Below are 18,751 nucleotides of genomic sequence, written 5' to 3' on the forward strand. Positions count from 1 at the left end.
GCTATTTACAGTATTTGCCATAAAACAAATGGACATCAAAACTTCTCAGTGAGTTTTGTTGCTTGACATGCACTAGCTCTCCGCCTACTATAAAAAAAATTAGTTCCCCAAAATTTATGTATTATGTGGTTTAAAATAACACTAGGAAGTTTAATTCCCAAGGAAAGTTTAAGCCAATCGTACCTCTTTCATTTTGCCTGAGTCAATAACAAACACAACATCATTGACTGTTATGCTGGTTTCTGCAATATTAGTAGAAAGAATCTGCAATTAAAACAAAAAACAAACAAAATAAAACCAAACACAACTACAGTAACCGTAAAAGCAAAGACAAAACAGATCAATATAGTATCTGGAGAAGTCCCCTGATACTTGCTATTTTGCGGACGCCAGGAGGTGGACTTTTAAGCACCCTCTTCTGATCCAAAGTCTGCATATTTGAATGAAGCATGAAAACCTGGTATCTAATGCAAGACAAGAAGCACTTTTTAAGGATCTTTAAAAGAAACAATAAAAACTCTAGACAATCGTAGAAACTAGAGGTTTTACCTGTGAGCACTATCAGCAAATCTCTTGTCATCAAAAAGAATGCGGTCCCTCAGGCTAACTATCTCATCATATCCAGGAAGAAATATTAAAATAGCTCCTAAAAAAGAAGTTGTTTTGCAGAGTTAAACAGAAAATTCAGTTCAAATACATGTCAGTACTGTCTACACTTAGCACTCAGAAGTTTTTTACCTATTTGGTACTACTGAAAGAAGCTGAATCCACAGCAATTTATTGGCAGTGTGTGTATATACCTACCAGCTTCACAACTATGACAGATGTTATAAAGTAAGTGCATAATCAGGTCCAGATCCACTTTTTCGTCATCAAAACTGTGATGGTAAGCTTTCAACAGTTCTCTGTCCTCTGCACTAAGGTCACTATCGCTTGTTTGGACCAGGGAACTTTCATCCAGATTTCCAGATTCCACTGAAGCACTAAAATATACAAATACACAGGCCAGAGTCAAGGTTGTTTGCTTTGGATTTGCATTCAGCCATCAAATCAAATGTAGATCAAGACCAACAAGACTACTCATCTCTAATTTTAATTTTAAAGTGTAGCAGAACAGCATCTCCACAATATTACTACTGTCCACTGATGTGTTAACTCAGAAAAGCATGCAACTTCAATTTTTAGTGTTAACTTCAATTTTATTATACTTTCTTGAAACACAACCATAAGCAAATGTGACAGAACCTGACATATAAAGACATCAGTTGTTTATCTGTTCAAAGAAAAATATTAAAAAGAAATGTGTTTTCCAAAAACTTCCCCATCATAACAGTTAAGCAGGTACTACACTAACAGAAACTATACCAAGAGAAATTACAAAATGGGCCTCCACAAAATTGTAACTAAACTATAATAACTAAAAGTTAATCAAAAAACAATTCTTGAATGGCCTAGTGCACATGTTACTCATATGTTTCTTTAATGACTGTCATGTATCAACAATATACAGATAAAAACACACAGTAGGTTTGTTTCTGAAATTGAAGTGATACATGGTATAGAATCAGCATCTCCTCTGCATATTTATATAGAATAGAACAGAGTAGAACAGAATAGACTATTTCAGTTGGAAGCGACCTACAATGACCATCTAGTTTGTTACTATGATCACAACCTGCCTAGATATACAATCATGGTAGTAATATCCAAATCAAGATGACAAACACTAATAATATAGAAGTCGTCCTACATCACTTGAACTATATTTCTCCTAAGAGTTGTGCAAAACTAATCACTATGATACTGAATACAAACGTTTTCTTAAATAACTGTGTTTTTGAAATATTCCTATTCTCAAATAAATCTTGCTATTCAGGTCAGATTTTAAAGCATAAAAAGCTAAAAACTGTTCTAATTAAAATAAGGCAAAACATAAAATCCCCTTCACCATCTTATACAACTCTTTCGGCAAAGCAGTTATCGCTTACCTGTAGGACTCCAACAGGTCAACAACCTCTGTCTGTCCAAAGCGCTTAGCCCAGTCCAAAGCCATCCTGAAAGAATTGCATAAAAATCTTTATTGATTTCTCACTTCAAGAGATACATGTGAATAGCATGTTATGTGAGGCGACTACTGACACCGCACTTTTCTATCAATTTCTGCATTATTGTTTAATCAGTGCCGCTATTGCTGGATCTGCAACTTCCCATTTTAAAGTGTATGAACAGGTGTCATAGTTACATGATTTTTAGATAACTGCAATTCTTCAGCAAGAAAGACTCTTAGTTTTACACAGAAGCACATGCAAACATCGGAAGGAAATAAGGAAGAATAATGTGCCATTCCTTCAAAAAACCACACACCAACGTGCAGAGATAAGCATGTCTTTTTGCAGTACCCTTTACTAGCTCCTTCAAATCACCCTGAGAAGTCACACCATTTTTCTCCAAAATATGTGAAACATTGGGCTTTTTGATGTCTTCCGGGAAGTTCCCCTCTTCACAATGCAGCTCACTCTGTCTTCCTTTTAAACTGCATTCTTTCCTAAGTTTTTCAAGTGGTAGTACTAAACATCAGACCTCTGGAACCCTAATTCTTACCTTTCCTTATTACAATTATTTATTATAGTTGCCTGTTTATATGAAGACACAACTCATGGCCACAAAAATCTGAATTTTTATAGATTCACAAATATTTTTACACAATACAACATATTTACAGATATAACACAGCAAAGATCTTCACACCTGTAACACACTTTTAAAATTCAATATAGGTTACTCTCTTAAAATAAGAAGCACCAAAAATTTTGGGTCTAATTCAATTAACCCAGTGAGAAAGATTCCAATTTTTCTTCTACACAGTGTTAAATGAGGCTCATTGAAACCAAGAATGTGTATCTCATATTTGAGACTGCTTAATCAAGAACTCAATTTAGAATTGACAGAAACAATGTGATGAACAGATGTTAGAAATTGTTTAGACTGCCAAAACCTATTAGGGCTAACAGTTGTCTGATAAGTTAGTAAATTAGTTTAGATCTTACAAAATTTCTTTCTCATTCTTATATTGACAAATAAATCTATCTTTCAGTTTATTTGTGTGGTTTTACCAGCCATTGGATGATTTGCAGTGGATACTTGCTCCCATACTGATCAGTTGTTCCACTTGACTCAGAAATCCTCTCCCTGAAGCAACCATTAGTGCAGTCACACTGGTTTCACTGTGCCTATAATCAACTGAGAAGAAAAAGAAAAAAAAAAATCAGCAAAACCAATACAAACATTGTTATTTTTCATCTAAATGACTTTCAAAACCCAGCCCAAAGAGAATTTGTTTCTTCTCTTAATACCACCAGTCAGTTCATGTGAATTTAACAGTATTTTAGAAGCATATTATAACATGTCAATACTTCAGAAAAAGTACAACAAATAACTACAAAACTCATTAATTATGCTAACCCTGTTAATTTTTTCAATAGGCATCAGAATTCGAAGGTAACAATTGGAAATAAAGTAGCCACAGAAATTCAAGTCATTTTGTGGTTGTTTTTCCTTATGTAGTAAGACGAGAAACTTACCACTGACGTTTTCAGTTAAAATGAGATGGAACACCTGAGCAAAGGAATCAACATCTTTATGCAACCAGATGTCAGAAAGACAAGAATCCATTTCTTTTATTAGCCATGGTTCAAGGCAATTTGCATCTTTTTCAGTCTGAAAAGAAAAAACAGTATTGAAAGATTAATCTCTTCAAAAAGTTGCCTTTATTCTCATATATTAGACATGAAGAATTTGAAGTTAGTTTTCCTAGTAACAATCAGAAATACAGCATTCAGGTATCAGTTAAAGCGTTTATTGTAACATACGAATGTACTAGCCATTTGATCTAAACAAAAGTTATGTACAACCATCAAAACTGAAAACCGTACTTTAGCTAAAGTAGTCCATGCTAACAACAACAAAATGTTTTAAAATATGTTGATATCCTTCTAGAAACTCTACAGGAGTAATACCTTTAGAAAACAGTTTTTAAATGGGTAGTAATAATATAACGCAGATTTAAACATCTCTTCCAACAAAAGGAAAAACTTACCAGTTGATTAAATAACGTGTCACCACCATCATCCAACAGATTATCCTCTTCAGTTGTACTTGGGACAGATCTTTCTCTCTGAGATTCCAGTTTGCTATTATTTTCTTGAGCAGAACACCACTCAGTAAGAGTGCTTTGCTGTTTCTCTTCTATAATACATAAGAGTATTTCCAAAACCAGTTTTACAGTCGTCTTAATTATCCATTGTTTTCCGTTACAAAAAATAGTTCCATCAAATCACAAAGTTTTATCTATTCAATCTCTTTTATTTAATCTAGAATGCTGTTACCAGCCCGATACAAACTCCATGATTAAGGGCACCCAAAGGGCAGCATTGCAAACATCTGCTATAAGAACCAGGTAAAAAATACCATTTGGGTGCTTAAGCCCCGTAAATCTCCAGTATTCCAACTTACTGCATTCAAATGAGCTTCTTAAGTATTTTTTTTTACACAATTCTCAGTCCAGATCTTTATCCAGAAGTGAAATACCAAAGAGAAGTGATATAGCTCCTGCACGTAACCACTAATTTTTGCATACAAGTAGAAGACACCAGCATCTTAACTGAACTTTTCTATCCAGTGATCAGAGCTGAGCACCATGATAAACATACAGTTACGACTATATGTTATAGCTTTGGATTTTGCCTTTTTTTTTTTTTTTAAATACACATTAGGATCATTACTTTCAGTTGCCAGGAAAACTTCTCAAATAATATATCTACTCAGTCCACTGAAAAATAACTATATTTAGTTCAAGGGTGTTAACCCTTCTGGGCTATATATATTAAATATATCCACGTCTGATGAATGCAGTCAAAAATGTTATTAAGGAACCACTTCTGTGCAAGATGTACAAAATCCTGCCCTCCTTAATGGCTGCACTTTAATTTACATCCAAAAGTCAGCATATAGTATCTTCTGCTTCTGTATTTCTCCTGTGGGCAAAGCCCCCAGTTATATGCAATTCTATTCCATAATAACTAGGAAAAATATAATCTTTATCAACTGAAGGCAAAAAGAATGCAATCATTAAAAGAAAGTGAAATTATTTTTTTTTAAGTTACATAATCTACCTCAATAATGTAAACACTGAGAGCTTAAAGATACTTGCTGTCATCTAATCATGTCTCATTTCATATTCTGACTTTGGAATTTTAACAGAGAATCATCCTATTTAGTTGTTCAATCAATCAATGAGAGTCATAGCCAACCCTAACAATTAAGAAGTCCACCAACCTCTCTGTTTCTCTTTTTTGTACTTTACCATCTCTTTGTTTGTATACCCAGTGCTTCGTAAAATGTCCTCCAAAAACATCTCTTTAACTTCAAAAGGTCTTCCTTGTACTGAAAGTATAAATAATTCATAAAATATTAGATATTCCCTAGCTTCACTCATAATCTTAATTTTTAAAAATTTTGTAGACACAAAAAGTGAGTTAAAAATTATTAGGGCCTGATTTAAGGAATCACTAGTTTCCTTGAAAAATCTTGTAAAAGTAACTTCACTGGAGTTTACTTTCTTAAGATTACTGGGCCGCAAAATAAAACAACATTTCAAAAGGGAAATGACAGCTTGTTTCTCATTAACCTCTTCAATTCTACAGAAGTGTTACAGCAAGAGATGCACATGACTGACAGTTATTCATTGCAATTTTATCAAAATGAGAAAAAGAAAATAGCCATTTTTGTTTAGGGTTACAGAAAAGAATTCTCTGTCTAAGACTGCCACCTGGATTACAAAATATAACAGCAATTAATACAGCTTTAGTGCAACATCCTACAAGCGGACTGCCGCTTTTGTATTAAACTTTTCCCCCCTCAATTTTCTCAATCATTTCAGCCAAAATTGAATTTCTTTACTGAATGTTTCCTGATGAGACATCCCAAATGGTCTTTACCATCTAACAATTTACTCTCATTTCTTTTTCAATATCACTCTTTTCTGGACTTTATTTATGGACGTTAAAGGGTTTTTTTCATGTGAAGAAGTGAAATATCTAGATTTTAACTTCTGGTCCCTTAGCAGACATTTGCCATAGCTGAGTTTAAATCACCTAGGACCTTTCACTTCTTCAGAAAGGACAAGCTACAAATCGCATACTTTTAGAAGCTGTCATGGAGGAAGTCTTCCAACACTGGTCACAAACTCTGTGTACCAAAGGAACCCACAACTACAGAATGTTGGTTTCTATGGTCAGGATTTTGTCAGCTATATTGTTGAAGGAGCATCAGATCTTTTTCATGACATGAACAGACAAAGTATCTAAACCCTCTTTTAATTCTTAAATTCGCAAAAATGGAAAAAGGAAATTGTCTTTTGAATTGTAATTAGCCTATGAAGACTAGTACGTGGTAACAGTATAACCACCGAGGTAAACGAGAGAAAGAGACCGTCATCAGAATTTCCTGGATAAACATACTGATCTAAATGAGCAGGAACCTAAAAGAAGAGTAAACTGGAAAGCCCCACAACAATTCTAACTTGTTTCCCCTGTCCAAAAAAAAAGTTTGGAAAACACTGAAATCATGTGTAATTTCCAGATTTCTCCTTACAACAAGTTGCAAGCCTTATTTTACTAGGCAGAAAATCAGAAATGGGAACTAGAAATAAACATTTTTATCTGTAAGATAGCTAGCTTTCTTTTTCAGGAGCATTCACCAAAATAAACCGGTGATTTGTAGACAAGATTCTTAAGAAAGTGATCCTAACCACGTCCTGGGACTGTTGAGCCTCTTAGGAAAAGACAGTGTATTGAGTAGTTTTCTTTTAAAGGCTTCTTTTCAAAACACCTTATACTTAGACGTCATTGTTGAAAAAGGAAGAGGACTGCAAGGTGCCAGCAGAGGTCACCCATGCAGAAAACTTGCAAGGAAGGGGAAGAAAAAAAATTAAAAAAAGCATCTCCCACACATCTACGTATTACCTCTACTAAAGATCAGTCAAATGAAATTAAAAGAGCAATAATGATAACTTTTCTTTGCATTTGAATGTAATCTAACTGCAGATTACTGAGCCTGAACATAAATTAACATAAATTGCCATGTCTTTTCTCAATGTTTCCCTAGATTAACAACCAATACTTTCCTTTAAAATAAAGAATCATGAGATTAAAACATGAAAACACAATTTGCCTAGGACTGTATTTCTGAAGTGACCAGGTGCAGTTATCTGTGTTTTATCCAGTAACAAGTAACAATCTCTATAAGGCCTGAAGTATTAGAATCTACTAGAATGAGTTAATATACAACACACTCTTGTATATCCTAGGGTCTGTATCACCATGGAGATCAGCACTTTAAGAACCTCTTCCTGCTTCTTGAACGTGGTGGAGACCAGGACACCCCTGCACTTACAGAACTCCCTATGATAAAACTACTTCGCTCTGAAGTAAGTGCAAATAGTTAAGAAACAACATAAAATAACAAATAAAAATATACATATAAAGAACAATCATTGCTAAAATACAGTGCATTTATCATGTTCTCTTACTCAGAATGGTTTGCTACGGTTTAGTAAGATCTGCAAGTCACAGGCCAGGTGTACTCAGCTTTAAGAGTTTACATTAATACTTACTGTGTATTACTGGGCAACTCCCAAAATACCTAATAAAGAGATCTGCATCTAGAGCAGCACTAGAAATAATTAGTTTTAGATTAGTCTGTTTTTGCAACACATTTCTCAGTTTTATTAACAGGAAGTCACTGAACCTGTCCCTCTCATGTACTTCATCCTATAACAAAAGGAAAAACAAAAAAAATCCCAAATAAATGTCACAGATCCAAGATTACAACTTTTCACAAACAAAGTTTTTTAAAAAATGAAATAAGTAATTTGCTGACATATTACAGACGCATTAAAATGTGTAAGTCTAGTTTAAGGATTTTTTAAAAAAACTATCCAAAAGTTAAAAAATGTTTCAAGAAGTTTTATAAAAATATCAGACTGCTCTGTTAATGCACAAGCCACATGTATGTTGATTTCAGAAGTTAAAGAGAACATCCGAAACTTTTCCAATTCTTACATTTGAATCTCAATTTCAAGATGACAAAAAACACAAATCCTACAAATACTTTAATAAATCCTCACTTCACAATTGATGAACATTTAAAGAAATGTATGATACCACATAATCAGAAAAAAGTCAAGACTGCTTAGATCCATTAAGTCATGCACGAAGCTTATCATCAATTAAGGCACATGACAGATTACAGTAATCATCTTTGTTGGTGTGTTCTGTTCTGTTTTGTATTATGAACTTATGAAGCAGGGACCCGAAGAAAACATTTTTAGTCCGAAGTCAAGAATGTATAAACCATTCTTATACTTTTTTCCATTTTGATAAATAGGCAGGCACCTAACATTATCATTATTTTTTCTGTCTTCAGCAGTGGAGAACTTAATCTTGTGATAAACACTCTGGTTCCACTGACTTATCAAACTCCACAATAGGAATATTCACATCATCAAAAATGAACACGCTTATTTGCTAAAAATTAAGACTACTGATTACCTTGAAAACATTTGGGCAAACAAATGGACTGCAAACCTGGTATTGCTATAACAAGTACATGATACAAGAAATTCTGACACACTCACTTTGAATCATATCTACATAAGCCTCCTAAGGATTTTCTGCTTTATGACAAAGAAAGTTCCGAAAAATTTAGAGCTCTGTCCTCCACAACTGCATCATGATTCCAAAATTAATTATTGGCATGAACCTAAAACAAGATACTTCTACCAAAAAAAAAAACCCAAAACGTACATGCTACAAAAAAGACTCAGTAAGCCTTAAACATTAATTCAGATTCTAAGCAAACAAGGACACCCAAAATGCTTAGCAAATTATTGAAGAAAACTAGGATCTGATCTTCAATAAACAAGTAATACATGATGCTCCACCTCACTGAAACAGAATAGGACTCTTACCACAATAACATGTGTCACTGTTGATAGAGTGCTGTCTCCTGCCATTAGTGTGCGAAGCAGTATGCCATTAGTGCAAAACGTTAACAGTGTCTTTGGAGAAACCCTGTTGAGCGGGACATAAAGATACTTCAGTCTTCTGCACCACTCCAATGCATGCTAGCTTTCCACTACTTACTGGAAATTAAAGGATTGAACAGCTGCGCACCAGAAGTGGCACGAGATTATTTTTCTCTCACCAAAGATTTAATGCGTACTACTTGTTTTTAAACTATGCCTATTCCCAGAAAGTTCCTAAGGAATCTTAGTGCTTATGCTCCAAAAGTTCACACAATGGATTAATCAACTGAGATTCAAATTCATATAAATAAATAAGCAAGTGGAACAGTACCTTGAGAACCCCTTCATGTTGTTTAATTTACTGGAAAACGCAGTGTGGACTACTTTGGAAAAAACAGGTTCCAATTCTTAAGCATATGCTTGGATATGGTCTTTGTATTTGCCTATACTTGACTGAATCACAAAGAAATCAGCTGATCCTTTTCAAATGCTTTCATTTTTCTCTTCAAGAATTTCAAAATCTTTAAAAGTTACTATTCTAGTACCTGTAGCAGAGTTAGGTGTGCAAGTAAAACCAGCAATTACCACTACTTCCTCCAGCACTGCAACCTTAAGTACTGAAAAGTTCCTTTGTAGCGCACTCTACAGTCCATTTCTGGAAGACATGAGCTCACTAGTTATCATATGTGTACTTCTTTCCAAGTTTGGTCTTCATCCCTCCTTTCAAAAATCCTCCTACACATTAAATTCAAGGAACAGTTAAAAGATGGAAATACTTTACGTTAGCCATGTCTACTCTTCTCTCTTCTTCATCAGAGTTCTAGAAATCATCATTGCTGTCTAATAGTTCATAAAACTTAAAAAATTAGACTCCTGTGCTACTGTAAACACCTCCATCCCCAATCTTTTTTGACCAGTTACATTGCCATCTCTCACTTTCGCTTTCTTGAGAGAATCTCTTGATTCTTCCTAAGCAGGATTTTCCACACTGTTTCAAATAATTCCTCCATTTTGATCTGAACTATGCTTTGTTCTTCTTCAGCCAGCATAGTACTTCCACACATTAATCATCCACCTTATTTGCAATTCATCTTTACCAGCTCTTTTAAGCCCTTAATAGCCTTGTTAGCTTTTGCACACATATTCAAATTCTTCTTTAACTTGTCTTTGTTACTCAAGTGCATTCATTTTCATTGTGATGTGGTATCTTCATCCATATAAGCAACATAACCAGCTACACCTTTTGCCATCTTCTTCTCACTCATATCCCAACTGCTGCTCATTTCTGGAAATCCCACTATCTACACAGTTCAAAGAATCTAGAAGCCACACTTTCATGCTTTCCTGCTCTGCTTCAGGAACAATTCCTCAGGTGACCTAGAAATCTCTACTTTTGTATCACTTCAAGCTTTAAACATAAAAGCTGAAACAGAGTAAATATAACCCCAACTAGATTGATAAATAGTGCTCAACTTCATCATTCACTTTCAAATTTCACTTTTTTTCCTTCCATGTCCCCTATCAATTCTCACTATGTAGACTTGTTGCAGCATACTTGTCCTCCTACCTATCTCCAAAGCTTGCAGAATTTTTCTATCTATACATGTTAAAGTAAGTTTAAAAAAAAAAAAAAAAAAAAAAAAGGGAAGCGTAGACTTGATCTGAAAATAAGACAAGGAATTCCACACGCACATACCTGAGCAGAAATCAGAAAAAGCATTTGCAATTCACTTTTGTAAGAAAACTTACTACATTAAACGGCAAAATACAGGAGAAAAACTCTCTTTTTCACTCTTAAATACTCCATTAACTGAAATAACATATCCTACCTATACTTTATGTACTGAGCTTTTACTAGAGTGTATCCCAAATATACTATAGTTAAATGTATGCAAGATTAAAGATATCAACACAGGATTAATTGATTTTAAGAAATATCATTAGTACCTGCTTTCTAATCGGATCTGGTAACCAATTGTCTGCCCAATCTTTTCTCTTCTTTCTGCTGCCACTCTTTCCGCCACAGCAACAGCTGCCAAACGTCTTGGCTGAGTGCAAAATATACGACAGGGAGTTCCATTTTTGTAACAGTCGTCAAGAAGGAACTGAGGGATCTGTAAAGAAGTGGTTTAAATTTACTTTTTAGTTTGATAAAGTCATAGCTTTTTTTACCATGGTGAAACAATTTAACTGTGTCTCAACATTACACAGGTTGCAAAAGGATTCACTACAGGATTATAATCGCAAAAATACCTGAAGGGGCAGAAAGGCAGCAAAAATAAATTTCTGATTTTAAGTTTAATCTGTTTAAGAAAAAAATTGAAGCTTCTCTCTCCTACTTCAGAGAAATCTATAAAAAAAAATACCTGTAGGTAATCTTTCATTTTAACACAGTAATATTCTACTCTAGAACTAGATTTAGAACTAAAAGGGCTACGCAAAATCATAGCTACTTTCCCTTCAATATTTTAAAATATTTTAACTAGTATCTATCAGAAAATTGTGCAGAACCATTTATGCTTGCAGTATCTACTGGCTTAGTATTTCAAAAGCAAGAGGGTGAATTAGAACAGAAAACTTTCAACTATACAGGAAAACAAAAGCCTTAAAACTACCATAAAGAAATCCCTTACTATATAAATATTATAAAATTGGCATTAGTTTTGTACAAATATTGTTATCTTTTTTATTTCATTAAAAAAAACTTACTTGAGTAGTTTTTCCTGATCCAGTCTCTCCTACAATCAAAACAACTTTATTGTCCTTTATTATTCTGACAATTTCTTCCTGTTTTTCAAAAACTGGTAGTGATTGCCTGAAGGAATCAAACTCTGATTCCCCTCTTTTCACTGGAACCTGGGGGATGCCGTTGTTAAGTCGTCCGCTTGTCTTGTTCACTTCTCTGTTTTCTGTGAACAGAAGTTAACAATTTACTTGGACAGATACAAAAGAATGCCACTCAAACATTGCTTAAAAATTGTACTTAAAAATGAACATTTTGACTTTACATGCATCCCTCTAGATAAAGTGACAAACCCATTTTTGGGGGATTGAAAGAAAACTAGAAAGTAAGCAATAAACAAACACATTTAAAAGACATATTCATAGTAACACATCCTGTTACGGTTCTTGAAGTAAATATTGTTCAAAGGAGTTACTACTTTCACAGGCATTCTGAACAAAAACAGGCTATCCCAATGCATTGCTCAAAGTCAAAAAAGGTCATGAAAAGCAAAAAGAGAAACAGAAACCAAACCCGAGAAAAGCAGCCTGGCATATTTTCTTGGACGTTCCATCATGTTTATACATTCACACCTCCAGTTTGCCTAGAAATATTCACTGTATAGTTAAACCTTTTAAGTTATTCCAAATTGACAAGCATGTCTTCTGAGGAAAAGACAAATTGACTGTGATTCATATGTCTTCTTTCACAACCTCTCTGGTCTTTTATGACCTCCTTTAAGTCAGTCTTACATAACCTAATGCTCCAGTCCATAAGGTTTGTCTTATGTCATACAAATTGAACCATGCTGTATCTAGACCCCTGGACAGTGTCGTGTATTAGAAAGCAATGTATAACTACCCAACAAACCTCCCCCTATCTTCCGAGGAGAGTATTTAAAATTCAGTGTTGTGAATGCTAGTCTACAATTCCCTAGTAATTATTTTCCAGAAGAATGAAAAGCTTGCTGTAAATTCAATTATACATATTTAACGTGAATACCAGATTAATATATTAAATTACAAGCACCGTCTTAGCAAAGCAGACACAGGCTAGCACACTAAAAGAGCCAAAAACCATTATGGAGAATTTTATACTATTCATTAGTTTATGTCTTGTTTTCCTAAGGAATTGCTTTTCAGTACTCTTATTATAGCTTCCCTCTCTTTATTAAACAATACTATTAAACAACTGAAACAATTGAAAAAGAAAACTAGAAAGGAAGCACTTGAAGTGTGAACCATCATAAATCAGAAATATCCAATGAAACATGGCATACTGGTATAAGTATTTTCTGTGCACTACACCCAACTTTCCACACAGAAACATAACTCTTACATTCATAACTGTTAAAGCAATAATCTTGTTAAAAGCATTGTTTAAAAAAACCCACAATATATTTGAAGTTTGTCTTCCAGTGAACTCTTTCATATTCTAGAAATCAAGAAGTCTAGATAATAGTGTCTTTGGGACCAAATGTATTTTAGATGATGAAACAAAAAAAATCCCTTATTTTATCAAGAACATGAATTTCTAGAAGCAGAACAGAGAGCCTCATTTTCTCATAACGGTGTTGTTATACAGCAGTCACAGTAACATTTCTTTTTTCAATCTCATCTCATGGAACTTGTAGGAATTCACATTTCAGAAATGTGCTTCCGAATACATTTGCTTGGAACTGGCTCAAGGACTCAAAAGTAATTTGGCACAAGGGACACACTGTAATGTGGGTGACATGACTGCTTAAGTTCCTCATTACACCAGTTTTAAAGACCCTATATTAACAATTAAAGGTCAAGAAAATTAATGGATTTGTTTTGGGGGGAGAGTGTCAGTTGGGATGGGAGATCAGAAAAAAAAAGGGTTTTGTTTTGTGGTTGAGTTGCAGGTGGGTTTTTTTCGGGTTGTTGGGGTTTTTTTAAGCAGTGTTGATTCACAAGTCCACATCAGAAGATACACTGAACTTACCAGACTCAACAGCACACGAATTTCCTCGCTCCGTCTTTGGCAGAAGTTCTGTTCGTTCTTTATTTGTGACAGGAAATCTCTGAATTAAACTCCGAATCGCATGTTTCGTACTGGGAGCCAAGCAACAAGTCATTACTGCACGTGTTAGTTCTGATCCATCCTTCTTCCTTACGGTCAGATATCGATTTGCTCCTTTTCTGGAAGAAAAAACAAAAAAATCTATTTTAGGAACAAGAAACCTATTTACCCCTATGTAATGATGGTTGACCATCATTCTTTCAAGATGGTTGTCAGATTATCTTCAAATATAATGTCATAACTAGAAACTTCCAAATAATGTCCTGTGTAGCATAACGCACACCAAAATAACAGAAGCATCCACAATGTCCACCATCTAAACCACCCTCTATTCGTACTAGGCTGTGCAGCACAGACACTGCAGACTTCAGATGACTACACCCAGCACAACCTTACAATTAGGCCTCCATAATATAACACTGTTCTGCCAACTCTCTCCATTTGTTTTCCAAAAGACAGACAACTCCATTAATCACTCTATCGATCAATACTGAGAGGTATTACACAAAACTGATTTCTGGACTAATTTAAGAGATTTAGAGATTAAAAATAAAGAAATAGACATAATAAACATGCAGCCTTCTAGTGATACGCAAGCCTTAACAAAATCCCGTAGAACAAATTAGATTCCCATGACGTTCACTATCAAAGATTTGCAATGTAGAATTAGAGACAGAACACTCAATCATAACACTGCATTTGTTCTCAGAACTGAACTCTGATACTAGAATGCAAAGAACTGTTCTAAATATGTTTTAAAACTGAACTATCTTGTGCCTAGGCTACAATCACATATCAACACATTGGAAATGACTTCTCAGGATAAGAACAGAAGGTCACAATAAGAGCCCAGTGCACCATCTCTGGCAGGGTTGGCATAAGATGCATGTGTACAAGATGCAGGTACCCAGGTGCTCCTCTGCGAGGAGAGCCCGGGGCTGCCCCATGCCGGACAGAGTGGATTCCATCCAGCTCCAACAGACCTACCACAGGGCACAGCTGAGCCCCTCAGCCACGATGGCGGTGACTTTGTAACAACATCTTTAAGAAAGGGAAAAAATGCTGCACAGCAGCTGTAAGAGAAAGGAGTGAGAAAAATGTGGGAGAAACAGTCCTGCAGACACGAAGGTCAGTGAAAAAGGAGGGAGACGAGGTGCTCCAGTTGCTGGAGAAGAGATTCCCCCGAAGCCCACAGAAGAGACCTTTGTGGAGCAGGTTTATCCTGAAGGAACTTCAGCCTGTGTGAAAGAGCCCATGCTATTTTCTCCCTGTGTACTGTTCAAGAGGGGGAGTGACAAAGAAATCTGTCTGGGCACCTGGCAGTTGGCCAAGGTCAACCACCACAACATGGCTTGGGTTCGGCTCCTGATCAATACAAGATAACATTTCAGAGTAGCAAAAATACTGAATCTGGAACAGTATTTGAATGTGCATATCCAGGGAAAGGTTGGCAGAATTGCAAAAACAAACTGCAATGCTCCCCTACTATGCCCCCAGTCTTCAGTAGTTTGTATCTCAGCAACTTAGAACCACAGAATCACTGACATTGGAAGTAATCTCTGGAGGCCACCTGGTACAAACCCCTGCTGGGAGAGCTGGAGAGACAGCCCCAATGCTGTCCCAGCACTGCTCAGCAGTAGTCAAAACACTGGTGTGTTATCAGCACTGGTGTAGCTACATATACAAAGCACAGCACTGCAAGGGCTGCTATACAGAATGTTAACTCCATCCCAGCCAGACCCAATATAGTACACTGCTAACAATGTCTACAGCAAAACATTCTAGCTATGAAGAGTTTATAGTAAGTTTACCATAAGTATTCGATATATGCTTGCTTAACTCAAAGGAAAAAACTAAGGACCCAAAATATTGTCCCATGGTTCCAAAGCAATCATAGAACCATAGAATGGTTTGGCTTAGAAGGGACCTTACAGATCATCTAGTTCCAACTCCCCTGGGTTAAAGGGTGGGTGTCAGGAGGATGGGGCCAGCCTTTTTTCAGTGGTGCCCAGCGACAGGACAAGAGCTAACGGGCACAAACCTGAATGTAGGAAGTTCCATCTAAACATGAGGAGGAACTCCTTTACTTTGACGTGACAGAGCACTGGAACAGGCTGCCCAAAGAGGTGGTGGAGTCTCCGTCCCTGGAGACATTCAAAACCCAGAGAGCTGGACTAGGTGATCTCCAGAGGTCTCTTTCAACCCTACCATTCTGTGATTTTTTGTGACTCTGTGATTAACAGCTCATGTTGAGCTTCTCATCAACCAACACCCCCAAGTCCTTCTCCTCAGGGATGCTCTCAATTAATTAGCTGGCTAGCCTGGATATGTGCTTGGGACTGCCCGAACCCACATGGAGGACCTTGCACTTGACCTAGTTGAACTTCATGAGGTTCACACAGGACCACCTCTCAAGCCTGTCCAGGTCCCTCTGGATGGCATCCCTTCCCACCAGCAGGCTGACTGCACCACACAGCTTGGTGTCATCGGCATTTTTTTTTAAGTAGATATAAAGCAAAGCACAAAGACATTAATTTTTATCTTACTTTTTAAACTTTTTTCTCTAGTACTATTCCCTGCAACAGTGCAGGATATGCTAGAAACAACGATCATTTTAACGCTAGTCATGAAATTCCACACATTCGCACCAAAAAAACCAAAACAAGAAATACAAATCAGACTCCAACTTACCCTTTACTTTTAGATATCAGTCCAAGAGACTGACAGAGCCGGTGAACAAATGCTCTTTCAGTACTAGTGAAAGAAGAAGGAAATTCCATTTCTAGAAAGATAATAAAAAAAGCAAACATAACAACGCAACACACAGTATTCTTGATACATCACCTCGATGTCACGAGTTTTCCAGTCCCCAAAGCTACCGCATTCTACCATGAACAACGGGACTAATGACAGTGCTGTACCTTCACACCTGCGCATGCTGCAGGATTCAGAAGCGGCTCATCTTATTCGGGCAGAAAGAAGCTGAGGAGAGGCTTCTGCCGGTGAACCCATGAAGAGCCTCCGGGCCTAAAAGTCTGTCAGCCCCACTCCGGTCCGGGCCGGGCCGGGCCTGGCCTGGCCTCGCCTCCCCCGGGGCGCTCCTGCCTCCCCCGGGGCGCTCCTCCCCCGCCGCCAGGCTGCCGCTACGCACCTCTCTCCTCTCCGTACCGGAACCGCTCCAGAGCCAGGTTCACCGCGATCTCCACCTCCTCGTCGACGCGGATATCCTTCAGCCCCTTGCCTCTGCCGCGGCCTGCCGCGGGGGCGGCCGAGGCGGCCCCGGCAGGGTTACCCGAGACCCCCGACGCCGCGCCGGGCTGCCGCGGGGAGACGCTGTTGGGCCGCGACATGGCTGGGCGACCGCGGGGGGGCAGCCGGGGGGTTGGTGACCGGGGGCGTCGCGGGGTGTGTGTGAGGGCGATGGGCCGGGTGCCGGCGGCGCGGGGAGAACGGCCGGGGCCGCGGTGCGCCTGTGGAGGAGCGGGGCCAGGACGGCGCAGCGTGGTGACGTCAGCGCGCGCCCCGCCCTCCCGGGGTGGCCGCCGCGGGCGGTGGGACGGCTGTCCGCGGGGCCGTCAGAGCCGACGGGCGGCAGCAGCGGGGTTATTGGGGGCGGCGCCCGGGGGCCTCTGGGCTCACGGGTGGCGGCGGGATGGTGTTTCCTCTGACTGTCAAGGTCCTGGAGGGGACGTGCCGACTCCCCCGCCAGGGAGTCGGGGGGGTTATTTTCAGCCACGTACTCTCCTGGGACAGTTAGACCTTCCATCCCTGGAAGTGTTCAAGGCCAGGCTGGATGGGGCTTTGAGCAACCTGGACTAGTGGGAGGTGTCCCTGCCCATGGCAGGGGCGTTGGAGCTGGGTGATCCTTAAGGTCTCTTCCAACCCAAACCATTCTATGATTCTATAATTAGCACAAGTAAATGGCGTGGGAGGTGCAACATGTCACACGGTTGTCAGCGCTGTTGCTTTGGTGAACGTGGAAGCTGAGGAATGAAACCTGCCTTCCTTAACTGGGCGAGGTGGCAAACGCACTCAGTGCTGATGCCTTAAGTACCATTAACAGTGCATGCCCAGAATTGATGTTGGCTAAATACAAAATTGTATTATAAATGGAAGGAAATCGTGTTTTTTCCATTAGGCTGTTAAAGTGTGTATCCCTGAAATAGTGTACAATCGGCAGTGGTTAAAAAAGTAGCACTGCATCTGGTCATAAATTATGTGATTTAATTGAATGATATTAAATGTAGGTGAGTAAGATCATAGCATTCCTCAGCCTCTTCACTGTAAAGTATTACTTGCCCTCCATTTTGTAAAATGCAAGCAGTTTTTCAAGATGGAACTCCAAGGAGAAGTTGCTTAGCTATTTAGCATTATGGGGGATTTGATGGCATCTGGACTATTCTTTAGATAAGTAAATAATCCTTGGGCTGAAACAATTGTCTTTTCCTGCTGTCCTTTGACTCCACGCTGGCGATACAAAAAAACCCAAAACCAAACCAAAACCAAATAAACCTCTTGGACATGATGCAGGATTAACTGTTGGAGGTTGGTACTTTGAAAACATCATTCAGTCAGAAGGAGAACACCTTGAAGAAGAGCAAACTATTCTTCAAGTGTGAACTTCAGTGAAGAACCAAATAAATAGCAAATAAATGCTGTCTGTCTGATGTAGCTGCCTGAAAAATACCTCAGGAGACTTCTACCAAAGTTGTATACCAAAACTGTATACAAAGCTCACTTCAGCATAATTTTGTACTGAGGAGTGGCACTGGAGCTGAAGGTTTGCTCTGTTACAAGGTTGCTTTTAAAAATTTACTCTTTTTTTTTTTTATAATCCAGGTACCTTCCTATACATCTTCAAACAAAGTACTTAATGCTGTTCCCGTCTAGCTGTTTCT

The 18,751-nt window shown here is 37.9% G+C and overlaps 1 protein-coding gene across 2 annotated transcripts in view; it reads right to left on the reverse strand.

Moving 5' to 3' along the window:
* YTHDC2 (YTH N6-methyladenosine RNA binding protein C2) overlaps positions 1 to 17,344 on the reverse strand; it is a 33,642-nt gene extending 16,298 nt beyond the window's left edge. The window contains exons 1-16 of one of the 2 annotated variants that reach the window (XM_054185588.1): positions 17,005 to 17,344; positions 16,545 to 16,635; positions 13,776 to 13,972; positions 11,795 to 11,994; positions 11,033 to 11,199; positions 9,029 to 9,131; positions 7,673 to 7,829; positions 5,335 to 5,442; positions 4,097 to 4,245; positions 3,582 to 3,717; positions 3,114 to 3,240; positions 1,989 to 2,054; positions 805 to 983; positions 550 to 646; positions 377 to 464; positions 184 to 264 (exon numbers count right to left, since the gene is read on the reverse strand). In XM_054185588.1, coding sequence (XP_054041563.1) covers positions 184 to 264; positions 377 to 464; positions 550 to 646; positions 805 to 983; positions 1,989 to 2,054; positions 3,114 to 3,240; positions 3,582 to 3,717; positions 4,097 to 4,245; positions 5,335 to 5,442; positions 7,673 to 7,829; positions 9,029 to 9,131; positions 11,033 to 11,199; positions 11,795 to 11,994; positions 13,776 to 13,972; positions 16,545 to 16,635; positions 17,005 to 17,203 — 2,145 coding nt within the window. In that variant the 5' untranslated portion in view covers positions 17,204 to 17,344. The remainder of the gene's footprint in view (positions 1 to 183; positions 265 to 376; positions 465 to 549; positions 647 to 804; positions 984 to 1,988; positions 2,055 to 3,113; positions 3,241 to 3,581; positions 3,718 to 4,096; positions 4,246 to 5,334; positions 5,443 to 7,672; positions 7,830 to 9,028; positions 9,132 to 11,032; positions 11,200 to 11,794; positions 11,995 to 13,775; positions 13,973 to 16,544; positions 16,636 to 17,004) is intronic. The other variant, XM_054185589.1, reaches the window with a different exon arrangement.
* Positions 17,345 to 18,751: the final 1,407 nt, after the last annotated feature.

This window comes from Rissa tridactyla, chromosome Z (assembly GCF_028500815.1).
Source record: "Rissa tridactyla isolate bRisTri1 chromosome Z, bRisTri1.patW.cur.20221130, whole genome shotgun sequence".
Lineage (NCBI taxonomy): Eukaryota > Metazoa > Chordata > Aves > Charadriiformes > Laridae > Rissa > Rissa tridactyla.